The following is a 12,574-nucleotide window of genomic DNA, read 5'->3' as shown; positions in this document are numbered from 1 at the left end:
TTTATTTTATTATTATTTTATTTTATCTTTTAATGAAATGAAATGAATAAATGAAATGAAATTAAATGCTAGGTTTTTTTTTTTTCTCCTCACCTGTTCCTGCAGTTTTGACCATAAAATCCAGCGGGACACGGCTCCCTGCAGAATTTCCCACGATAACCAGGCGTGCAAGTACACGATCCATCAGCCTGGTTGCACTTGCCATGGACGCACTGGCAGTATCTTTCGCACCGTAGACCCCACAGCTTCTCCGGACACTGGCAGCGCCCCGTGTACTGCTCGCACGGCGAGTTGTTGCAGTTGCACTGGGCCGCGCAGTTCCTGCCCATCCAGCCGGGGTGGCACAGGCATCGACCCGTGTTCACATCGCACACGGAGTTGACGCTGCAGTAGCAGTTGTTGTTGCACTGCGCGCCCCAGGCCCCAGGGTGACATGTGCATTTCCCTGTTTCTTGGTCACACTTGCCCTTTTGGCACTGACAAGCCTTCTCGCACTGAGACCCCCAGCGATTGTGGTTACAGGTACACTTCCCAGTCAAGTCGTCACACTGGCCATTAGGATAACAGTTACATTTCCCCTTGCAGTCGGGCCCCCAGAACTGGGCAGGGCACTCTGTCAAAACACAAAGTAATCAGGACTCTGTCAAGCAATGCATGGAGATTTGAACTAAGTGATAATACTCTAAAGTAGCAAAAACTATTTTAAAATAATTATAAAGATACACTTATACCAAAGAAATCAAAGTGCATTGAGTCATAATAACATACAGTGGTGGGCACAGTTCCCATAAAGCACTAAAGCACCAATAGAGGAACTAATTTCCTGATTTGTGCTTTAGGGCTTTTACTCATTTTAAAATTTATTAGTGGATTAGCACTTGCTAAATTTAGAAGCAGTAACTGAGGTCTATAAATGTTGAACATTATTGTTAACAGCTGACGGTGAAAACTGTCTCACATTTTGTTCTTATATGTGTCACTTATCCACCAGGTGACAATTTATGTGTCATGATCTGTGTTATTTTCCTTGGTTTTCTAGTGTTTCTGTGTTCCCCTGTCTCCCGTGCTGTCATTCTTCCAGCCCCGCCCATGCTCACCTGTTTCCTCTTGTGTCTCCTCCAGGTGATTCTTGTCGTCCATAATTAGTTTGCTTTTATATTCTGTGTCCTGACTTCAGTGTTTGTCCGCTCATTGTGCTGCTTCCCACAGCCTGTATGAGGGCTCTGTGTTGCTTGAGATTTTGGTAAGCTTCGGAGCTGTTTTGCCAGCCATTTTGAGTTCATTATTAAAACCTTTTTTTGCCTTTTGGATTTTGTCTGCGCCCTGAGGTTTTTTCCCCTGCCTGAATCTCACAATATGAACCCAAATACAGCTGTGGAATGTCAATGATAAGTCTTAAGAGAGAGCAACATGGCAATATGTGACTCATGTTGTCTGTCGAAGAATGTTCATGGGTTGATTGGGTTATTTTAGTGCTTTAGAATTAGGGGACCTAAATATTTGAGTTAGTGTTTAAGGGTTAGTGGAACTAATTTTTAGATTAGTGCCACCCACCACTGATAACATGACATCACAAAGTATCAACTAAAACAGCAAGCATTGGTTTTTGGAACTAAACATGGCACAAAAATAAAGGAAATTTGTGTTTGGTAGGTTTTTTTGTTTGTTGTAACAATGCTTCCTATACCACTGGAAAGCCTGGTAATTTCACTTTTAAATGGTGCCACATTTGTAAAAAAACATTCATACAAAGTATAGCTCAACTTCATTGGTCTTAAAGGGGCAATATTATGTAAAATCAACTTTTTGAGTTTTACATCACTTTATAATATTATACTCTCATAAAAAAACAAGCCCAAAGCCTTGCTCTGACTCATTCATGCATGTTTGAGAAATCCTGCAGCGTTTTTAGGAAGCCATGCTGAGGAGMAAAACGACAGGTGGGGACCAGAAACGCCTTTTGGGACCAGAAACGCCCCTGGGACGTGTCTTTAAGCTGAACTTCCTCATGGCAGAGTGCCTCCCCTCCCCNGACCAGAAACGCCCCTGGGACGTGTCTTTAAGCTGAACTTCCTCATGGCAGAGTGCCTCCCCTCCCCCCTCCCCACACACCCCGCCCATAACTCCTGCAGGCTCTCGGGTGAAAGTGAAACCTAACTGTCTGCTGAGCTCTCAACATCAGTTCTCACTCAGTGAAGCTCTTTTCCGATTAAAAATACCTTTGAGGAAATGTATTTTCAGATGCCAAGTAAACTGCATCATGGCAGCCCCCCCCCCCCCCTCCGAAATGGGCAAAACGGAAGCGGAAGATGGTTCTTAAAGAGACAGAGGCCAATTTCAAGGCATTTAGAAGAGGAAGTGACGAGAAGATAAGTTTATTTTCTATTTAAACATAAAAACAGCATTTTAATAACAGCTAGGTGACATAGATACTTTATTATGGTATAGTATTTAAATATGTGCCTGAGAAACACATAATAGTGCCCCTTTAAAACATCAACCTCCAAACACATAAAACGGCACGGCTGTAAAACAAATCAAACCTTACTTGTGTCACAGCTGGCTCCGAAGTATCCATGGCGGCAGCGACATTCATTCGGCCTGACACACACCTCGTTTTCCTTACAGGTGAAGTTGCCTTCACACAGAGCTGAGGCAAAAAACACATGTGAAATTAGCACACAATGAGACATTGGTCATGATGAGATAAATGCTAGCATTACAGTACCTGTTGGACATTCATCCCTTAGCTGCCTCCATCCGCTGCAGCAGACCAGTCCTGATGACCTGGGATCAAATATGTGACACAAAATAAGAAGACAAAGATCGCAATAAAAAAGAAAAATAACACATTAAAGAGGCGACATCCCCTCCTGGCTCATGCGGTTAATACTAAGCCACAAAGCACTGATGCAAATGTTTGGGACATTGTCACGCAATGACCTCATCATGGGTAATTTCATGTCAGTGTAAGATAAATGGTCTCTAAAGGGCTTAACCTCTGAATCTGAACAGTTTATCATGTTCTGGCTCTTCCCAGCCTTTGGGGAAGGAGCGTGAACGCTTAATGGCAATAGTTTGCAGACGGTTAGAGGCCTGACAGGAAAGGATGCTTGTGTCTCCTCTTCCTCTCATGCCTGCGACCTCTTTAGGCCCCCGCAACACGTCAGCTTCCTCTGAATTCTTTGAAGATAGTGGCTCTTTTCAAAAGGAGCAGGACTGGGTTTTATCCTGCTGAAACAGCCACATGTGTACGATCATGGATCTAATGTCTGTGTTTTGACTTGTCATAAAAATAGGTTCATTTTCATTATCATAAGTGATACTAGTTTTATATTGGCAAGGATTATTATACTGTTTTAGCTGTTCTTCTCTGACATTTGGTGATATTGTACAAATGTCAGAATCAGGAATGGTAATTGCGCTTTTTTTTTCAAAGTGACTTTTGCAATTTGTTTATAACTGCAAAGTTATTTTCAGAACTATCACAACTTCCCTGGTTTAAATTTTTGTTTTTTTCTTTTGTCTTTTATGAAACCATCACATAACATATTAAAAAAATCAATGAATGTTGGAAAGCAACACCACGGCCAAGGCTACACTGTCATTCTAACCAAATCCAGCAGCTGATTGTGTAATGTAGCACGATGGAAATGCTGACAAATTATGATAAACTCTGAACTACTTCCTTCAATTCATATGAATCAACAAAGGAGAAACAGAACTGTTACAGAAAAAGAAGTGAATGGTGAGGAGAGGTCACTGCAACTGCATGTTGAACCAACAAGAGGGGAAAGTGTCAAACTTTTAGGCAAGTTTAAAGATCAGACAATTGCCGCTTTCTGTAATTCTTATTTCATTAACAAGTTTAGCTTTGAAAAAAACCACAACTTCTTAAAATGCATGGAAAAATTGATAATCATTTCTCTAAAACATATTTGAAAGTTTCTGCTGTTGACAGGATTCCATGCAACCTTCAGGTGAAAATGAAGACCCCAAACCCAGACCCAAACCAGTGGTTATTCCGTATGTTGCGGGTGTTTCGGAGAAACTGAGACGTTTATTTTCTAAATATGATGTCCCAGTGGCTTTCAAACCCCAAAACACATTACGGCAAAGGCTGGTCCACCCCAAAGATCCGGTGCCCCGGCACAAACAGAGCAATGTTGTATATGCTGTTAAGTGCCAGGAGGACTGCGACCAGTTATACATCGGGGAAACAAAGCAGCCACTGTTCAAAAGAATGTCCCAACACAGACGAGCTACATCTAATGGCCAGAACTCTGCAGTTTTCACTCATTTACAGGCCAGCGGTCACTCTTTCAGAGATGAGGATGTTCTCATTGTTGATAGAGAGGAACGTTGGTTTGAGAGAGGAGTAAAAGAAGCCATTTTTGTGAAGAAAGACCGTCCATCATTAAACAGAGGTGGAGGCCTCCGTTTTCAGTTGTCCCCCTCCTACAGCGCGGCTATTGCCAGTATCACTCCACCTCCTGTTAACAATAGGTGTTAATTAGGTGTCAACGATAGCCATGTGATGTGAGTATCAGTCACATGGAGGCAGGGCTTAAAAGCCTGAATTTTGCCTGAAACTCTCAGACTGAAGAAGTCTCTTGGAGGAGAGACGAAATGTTTCATTAGAGAAGAACCCGTCCAGAAGACCTATACAATTTTTTTCTTTTTGATTTTTTACCTGGATTACTGAGATGCATCAGGACATGATGTTGACTTTGTTTTCACATGACTTTACCAGAATAATCTAAAACTTCCCAAGACTTGCTCATCTTTGATTCTTTTTAGCCCTCTAAAGTTAAAAACACAACTTTCAAATCGTATAATCAACATTACTTATATGAAAAACGATGCCACGAAGGCTTTTAGAAAAAGTTAAGGTGAAAAGGGCGCCCCCTAGAGGTGAAAACACCGGTCCAGATGCAGGCTGAACATCTGTATAACTGCTTTCTTCAATGGGCCCCTCCTCCTGCTGTGGTCTGGGTCTGCGTAGGCTAATTCCTAACAAAATTAGGTCAACGTGAATTTAATGAAAACCGCGTTTATAAGGACAATCAAGTTGAATGACTTGGATAAAAAGCCTTTTCTTTTATTTTAAAAACCAGCGAACAATGAAAACAAATAAAAAATGTTAAGTTTTAGAACCTGTATTTTCATCAAGAGAAAAATCTACATTTATTATGAAATGGGATCAATTTTCTATTAAATAACCAAACTTTCTGAATAAAAAGTCAGACAATATAAAGCACAACAAACTGGAAACTCCCGGACTGGAAACCAGAAGTCAGATTTTCGGCTGTTTTGATTCTTACCCCGGTGCCCTGCACACATTCCTGCCTTTCGGGTTGAGTTGTTGGCTGAAAACGCAGAAAAAGAAGAGACAAACCACCGCAGGAACCGCGAAACAGTTCTTCACTTCCATTGTAAAAGCAGCAGCATCCTTCTAGACGCAGCTTTTATTCCGCATTTTACTTCTCCAAACTACTGAGGAAGTCCCACTGCTTTTTTACACACTCCTTCTTCCATGCGCAGGATCCAGATGCAGAATAGCAACTTCACGAAAAATTCCTGTTAATCTCTATTTTTTTTTCTTACTGAATTTTGCCACATGAAAAGCTCAGTGGTTAAAGCCGAACCAGCAGCAGTTTAAAAACAGCTCCCGAGGTCCAAACCTCCACATCAGGCAGTTTTCTTTCTGCTTCTGCGCTGCGCAATTATTCCATGAAGAAACGCATCCAACAAGTCGTCCAAACATGCCCCTTCTGCTCGATGCGGAAGTTGTTGCAAAACTTTATCAGAAAGTCATAAAAATGATGCCAGTTTATCTTTTGTTTGTGTGGAGACGCGCTCAGTAGGGTCCTCTCTGTGCGCTCTCAGGAGCGGCTGAAGGGAAATTCCTGATTTGTTACTCTATCTTTGGCTGTGTGCGCCATGCCTCCACCACCAAATTTACATACATGGGTTTGTGCGTAACATGGACGCAACACGGACTGTTTTAATGGCAGATAACTGCAAACCATAACTGCAAACTTGAGTTTTTTTCTTTCTTTTTTTTATTCATAATTGATCAAGAGAAAATAACTTTTATGCACTGATTTTCATGCAGTGAATATTCACTACTATAGTCAAGCAAACAATCATAAAACACTGGAAACAAATAATATACATTTATACAAATAACAAATTGGTTTTATAAAACAGCAATTCATCTGAAAGAAAAGTTATCTAAGAAAGTTTGTGTATGTTTGAGAAGTCAGTGTTTCCCATTGTGTTGTGAGACAATAGCTCCCCCATCTGTTCCCAGGCCTGTAGTGATGCTGCAGGTCTGCACCTAAACCCACCCAGCCTGCTTTAGAAAACCAGCCTCACTATCCAGAGCAGGAAAACACATTCAGTTACACTTTGGTTAAAGCAAAGTTATACAATGGAATCATATTAAAATATTTTTTTTACCAGGGCAGGTAGATATAGCAGATATGTTATTTGTAAAAAGGTAAAATATATTTTGCTGCCATGCTAATACAAAACTGGACAATTATACCAGTTTATACCAGTTCTTTAAAGCTAATTTTTGTGCTTTTCTTTTTCTGATGTTAGATTCTGCAGCAAGTTAAACATATTTTGATATGCTAAAAATGTCCACTGACTGATGCATACTTGTGTTTGTTTATTTAAACTAATTGGACTAATCACGTGTTGATCATGTGACATGTCTGCTGTTAGGCCTTCCTTTCATCCTGCCAAACTTCACAAACAAGACAGTCTTGATGATTTTATTTATATATATATTTTTTAGTTTAGTTCATTTTGTATATCTTTAAGTAAAACTACTTCAAATAAAACAAAAGAAAAAAACGTATGTTTTACTTTGGTGGTGGGGTGTCTGTTTTGAATTATTATTAATAATATTATTGTTGTTATTGTTTTTTTTTTCTAGGGAATTTAGATTCTTGAAAAATAAGTTTTACCAAGTTTAGTAGTTTCCAGAAAGTGCGTTTCGCAAAATTTCATAGGAGGAACAAACATTTTCATAATAATGTGTTAAAGTTGTTTTCTGAGAGTTTTCACTCCCAAAAAGAGACAGTTTCTGTTTAATACCCTTGAGTTTGTCCTGTTATGAAAGTTTCATCTGAGCTAAAATTAATTTGGGAGGGCGGCTGTGACGTCACAGGCTTTCCACCAATCAGGCGATTCCTCACTGTTTCACCTCCTGTTTATGTTTACTGTCGCGCGCCGTTAGCTAAGAGGATGTTTTTCTAACTTTGCCCCCCTTCTTTGACAATTACCTTATCTCTGCCGGATGTTTAGGGTCAGAACCGTCTCAGCCCTCTCACGGGCAGATGCCGAGGGTCACCTGAAGCGGTTAGTGTTCAACCGAAGACTCGGGTCCACCGTCACCCCCGGCTCCGAGCAGTGGCAGGCGGACTGTGAAGGAAGCCGCGGCGGCGCTCCGCGTGCTTCAGCTCAGCCACAGCCTCCCAGGAAGTCCGGCAAAACGGCCAAAGACCGCATCACGTCTGCCTCCGCTGCTAATAAGACCTCAGTAAACTTTGACCGGACCAAGGAGGCTTATAAAAGCAAAGACTCATTAGAGCTGCTCAGAAGTTTGGTGGTTTTCAAACTTTGCTCCTATGACTTCCTGGTTGATAACAATACAGAGGTAATGAAGGAGTCTGACTCTGTAGTTCAGCCACTTGGAAAACAGTTTGCAGTTTGTAGTTTGAAGCCATAAACCTGTAACACCAGGATTAACCCAGCACATCCCAGGTTACAATCAGTTCTTCGCATGTCAACAATGCAATTTGTGTTAACCTTAATCAAAGTTTTCAAGTAAGAAATGGCACCTGTGCAAAATGTATTTTCTCGTTTGCATTATGTTCGCTACTTGTCACAAATCATTTTTTATGTAAGTTTAAAACAATACTTTAGCTATGACTAACTATAGTGGTCAAAATCTACTTCCTGTATGGTAAGCTCATTGCTTGCACTGCAAAAACTGTCCACCTAACCAAGTTTTAAAATCTTATATTCAGTCAAAAAGTCTTTTTGATCTTGTTTTGAGACTGATTTACTAAACAATAGGGCTGTGTATTGGCAAGAATTTGGCGATACAATACATATCATAACAGAGGGGTCACGATACGATATATCCTGATATATTGCAATACTGTAAGCAAGGCAATATATTGCGATTTTTTTGTCCAAAAATTATATTAAATAAAAACCTCTTACTGAAAAAAAAGAGGAAAAGCTAATGTTTACTTACAATACTTACATTGTCTCCTACAATGTTAATGCTACCCTCATGGTGCGTTCACACCGAACGCGATTTCAGCTTCAAAATCGCAGCCAACGCTGAAGTTTGAAGCTTGTGCACTTTGAGGTCAGACGCAGGACAGTTGTTGAAGCGCCGCACGGCGACAGCCGCCCCGCCCCTCCCTCCTCTGTCGGGCTCCGTTTAATGTCGGACGAGGAAGTGGCTTTGCTTTATTTACAGACAGCCAGAACGTGTCACGTTCATCAGATAATTAATTCATAATTAATTCACCAGATAATTCAGAGAAGAGGCTCACAGCTGCTTTCAGGACTAATTTTTTCAGTCTGATGAGTCGCTGCCACGCATTGCTGCGGATCAGGACACGACTGCAGCACTCATTTTAGCTAAAGAGCAGGAGCTCCGTCTGTTTCAGGTTAGTGGACCTCATTCAGTAAACTGTCCCGTCGGGAAATATGTCGCTACGTCACACAGTGGAGTCTCTCTGATTGGTTGACGCTGCGCGTCGAGCTGCAAAAGTTCAGATTTCCCAACTTCAGCGATTTGGACGATTTGGACGATCTGAGCGTTCGACGCTCAGATCGTCCAAATCGTCCAAATCGCGCTGCTCTAATCGCGCTTGAGGCGCCGCAGAACTTCCCGACGTTGCTTGAAGCGCCTCCACCATAGACTTTGCATGTAAACCTGCTGCTCCTGACGCTGAAATCGCGTTTGGTGTGAACGCACCATTACTCTCTGGCGCTCAAGAGGTAGAGGAGCCAAATGGCTGGCTCACTGCTGCCAACTAGTGGTCAGAAGCTGAACTACAACATAAAAATGAATGGTTGGCAAGAAGGTTGACATTTTAAACCTTAATTAAAAATCGATACAGGGCTTTAGAATATCGATACAGTATCGGGAAATGAAATATCACGATATTTCAGTGTATCGATATTTTCTTACACCCCTACTAAACAAGAACTGATTGTGTAAGAATAATAATCTTGTTTTCAGAATGTGTAAGATTATTTGCCTTGTTAGTCTGAAAATTTGACTCATTAAGTCAAAATTTTCTGCCAGTGGAGTATGAAATATTTACTTGGTAAGATTCTTGAAATACTTGATTTGACTCAATTTTTCTTACTTCAAGATTCTTACCAAGTAAAATTTTCTTACTCCGTTGGCAGAAAATTTTGACTTAATTTGAGTCAAATTTTCAAGTTAAGACAAATAATCTTACACATTATGAAAACAAGATTATTATTCTTACACAATCAGTTCTTGTTTAGTAAATCAGTCTTATAACAAGATCAAAAAAAGACTTTGGCTGGATATAAGATTTTAAAACTTGTTTAGGTAGACATTTTTTACAGTGTGTACTTTTTAAGAATGCAGTTAGAAAGTTGGACTGTGGCTAGGAAAAAACAGGTTACAGGACAAAATATTAGGCATTAACTAAGCAGAAATCTGAAATTCCCAACTACTAGTGACACTTAAATGGCTCGCTGAATTGTGGTAATTTATATGCAAACTAACTTTGGGGAAATGGTTTGTTTTAAGGGTATTTTCTTTAAAAACAAAAGGCACTTAGCCTTAAAAATGTAACAGTAATATATGACCCATCACATCGAAATGAGGATTAAGTCAAATTTGGTCAAAATGACCGAATCATTTTCTGATTCTTGGCTTTAAAAACTACATTTTGATACTTAGATCATCCGGATATCATTAGCAATATTATTTAATTTGTCTTGTTGGTTACAATAATACATAAATATTTGGTCTAAATCATAATTTTATGTAATTTTAATGGGGATTTTTTTTATGTCATTTTAAAATAGAAACCTCAAATAGTATTTGAATATTRAGATTTCCTAGCTGGAAAGAAACAAAAGCTTTACAGTGAAAATCTCAAAATCTGAAGGCGTTTTTCCTCAAAATCGGGTTTTTGGTTGCTAATGCTCAAAAAATCTCATTGAAATGGTACATTGATAACACGTTTATTTGTTGTATTTTCACAAAATGTCATTTTTTGCAAGTATTTTAATCAAAACACTCTGCCTATTTCTCCATATACAACTTTTAGACTTAATCCTTGTTTCGATGTGATGGGTCACATCAATAGGGGAGGTTGGTTAGTGGCACATCAAACTCCTAAACTGGTTGTAATGACCTCTCTCTGTCACCTTAGATAATGGATTTAGGTAAAAAGATCCTGGGACAGGAACTTTTTGATCAGCTCATGAAGGTGACCTTTTATGGCCAGTTTGTTGCTGGAGAGGACCACGTGGCCATCAAGCCTCTGATCCAGAAGAATCAGGCCTTTGGTGTCGGATCTGTCCTGGACTACAGCGTTGAAGAAGACATCAGTCAAAAAGAAACAAAGTCGGAGGAGAAAAGGTAGGAAATATGCTGCATCCCAACACAATGTAAATATACAAAACTCTAATGTTTGTGTTTAGGTGTATGTTTTATCACTCTTTATCAGATGTACGATAAATGATCTGTATCAAATGGAAATAAAATGAAGATGGATGTTATGTGTTGGCACATTTCTGGCTTCTCTGTTGTGATTGGCTGGCTGGAGGGATTTTTTTTCCATTCAGCGTCCAGTCACATAGGCAGCACAAGGCATGTGGTCTTTTCACTGACGTAAACTTGGACAACTGCTCAAGCCTTATGCAACCAGTCTCTGTGGAGAGCAGTGGCAGCAGTAATGTTACTTCACATACAGATCTGGGCGTTCACACATTTAGACTAATTAGAAGAACTCACCGTCCAAAAGAAAATATAGACTTCATCGCCCATGTAAGTTCCTTCACAGTCGAGTCGGTAAATAAAAGGAAGACAATTTAAGGAGAATTTCTTAGAAGTAAAATAAAAATCAACTTGTAGAATATCTTTAGCATGTATTACTGCACCAAATATCTGACATTTTGTATCTCGTACAACACTTTCAGTTTTTAAATGGTCAGCTGTGGTAAATAAAAAGGCTTTTAGCTGATTGACAGATACTGTAACTACAGTATAAAGATGTGTTGTTTTATGTAATGTTTTTATGCACTTCTTGACACAACCTGGGCTCGAACCTGCACCCTCACTATTATAAGACTGCTGTTCTGAGTCACCCTAATAAACACAAATAATGGCTTTAACTCAGTCAGTTTTATAGATATTGAGCTAAAACTTCTGCTTTTAAATGCTTGCTTGGGTACGCCAAACAAGATCTAGAGGACAATCTGCATTAAACCGATTATGTCTAAGGCAGTGGGTTTCAACAACTCTCCATTTCCTTTCTGCAAAAGAAAGATACACAAACCTGGATAGATGTTGAGAATGGGATAAGTGTAACAATTTGAAATGCACTGGCTTTGAAGATAATTTAAACAATTCCTAATTTTGATTTAGAATACAGAAAATTCGCGATTCGGTTCGACACTTTAGTCTCATGGTTCGATATTTTTTCGATACTAAATAGAGAAATGCCCATGCCTATTTTAACTTGTAATTTATTAAAAATAATTCTGAACATTTGATTAACCTCAAAAGTTCAAGTTCAAGTTTATTTATATAGCACCAAGTCACAACATACGTTGTCTCAGGGCACTGTACATAAAAAGAACATTCTAAAGAAGAAACCAGCAGATTGTGTTGAATCACTTCATCACAGTCTCCCATCCTGAGCAAACGGTGGAGAGGAGAAACTCCCTGCTAATCAGGAAGAAACCTCCAGCAGAACCAGGCTCAGGACAGGAGACCATCTGCCTCGACCGGCTGGTTGGAGGACAGGAAAGAGACACACAAACACAGAAGAACTGGTCCGGGACTGGTCCAGGTGCGCCTTCTTCTGGAAGAAAAAGAAAAAACACGATAGAAATAATAACAATAAACATGTAGAGAACAGAGACTAAAAACAACAGCAGAGTGAAAAAATGTGCTCAGTTTGTGCTCCAGCAGTCCAAGTCTATAGAAGCAGAAATGAAGAATAATTCAGGAAACCTAAGTCTAAGTTGATTCCACAAGAGAGGAGCTTGATAACTGAAAGCTCTGCCTGCCATTCTACTTTTAGAAACTCGAGGAACCACAAGTGAACCTGCAGTCTGAGAGCGAAGTGCTCTATTAGGAAAGTATGGAACAATAAGATGTTTAATATATGATGGAGCTTGGATGTTAAGAGCTTTGTATGTTGATTTGATTTGATTTGATTTATTGATTCAACAGGAAARGATTACTAAAAATCAAGCCTGACTCAGCATAATTGCTGTTTTACAGCAGGTTCCTGTTCTGCAGCACATAAAACACTCAGAA

At 39.7% G+C, this 12,574-nt stretch overlaps 2 protein-coding genes across 2 annotated transcripts in view; one reads left to right on the top strand and one right to left on the bottom strand.

The window, feature by feature from the left end:
• The window catches only part of scarf2 (scavenger receptor class F, member 2), a gene marked incomplete at its 5' end in the record, with an annotated part of 22,334 nt that extends 16,581 nt beyond the window's left edge, over positions 1-5,753 (bottom strand). Inside the window, 4 exon segments of the mRNA XM_014011127.1 lie at positions 94-613; positions 2,549-2,650; positions 2,729-2,787; positions 5,325-5,753. Of these exon segments, the coding sequence (XP_013866581.1) occupies positions 94-613; positions 2,549-2,650; positions 2,729-2,787; positions 5,325-5,434 (791 nt within the window).
• A 1,497-nt stretch (positions 5,754-7,250) lies between these two features.
• prodhb (proline dehydrogenase (oxidase) 1b) overlaps positions 7,251-12,574 on the top strand; it is an 18,271-nt gene continuing 12,947 nt past the window's right edge. The window contains exons 1-2 of the mRNA XM_014011126.1: positions 7,251-7,672; positions 10,458-10,666. Coding sequence (XP_013866580.1) covers positions 7,313-7,672; positions 10,458-10,666 — 569 coding nt within the window. The 5' untranslated portion in view covers positions 7,251-7,312. The remainder of the gene's footprint in view (positions 7,673-10,457; positions 10,667-12,574) is intronic.

This window comes from Austrofundulus limnaeus, unplaced genomic scaffold, assembly GCF_001266775.1.
Source record: "Austrofundulus limnaeus strain Quisiro unplaced genomic scaffold, Austrofundulus_limnaeus-1.0 Scaffold77, whole genome shotgun sequence".
Classification (NCBI taxonomy): Eukaryota; Metazoa; Chordata; class Actinopteri; order Cyprinodontiformes; family Rivulidae; genus Austrofundulus; species Austrofundulus limnaeus.
This window is presented reverse-complemented; position numbering and strand designations above follow the sequence as displayed.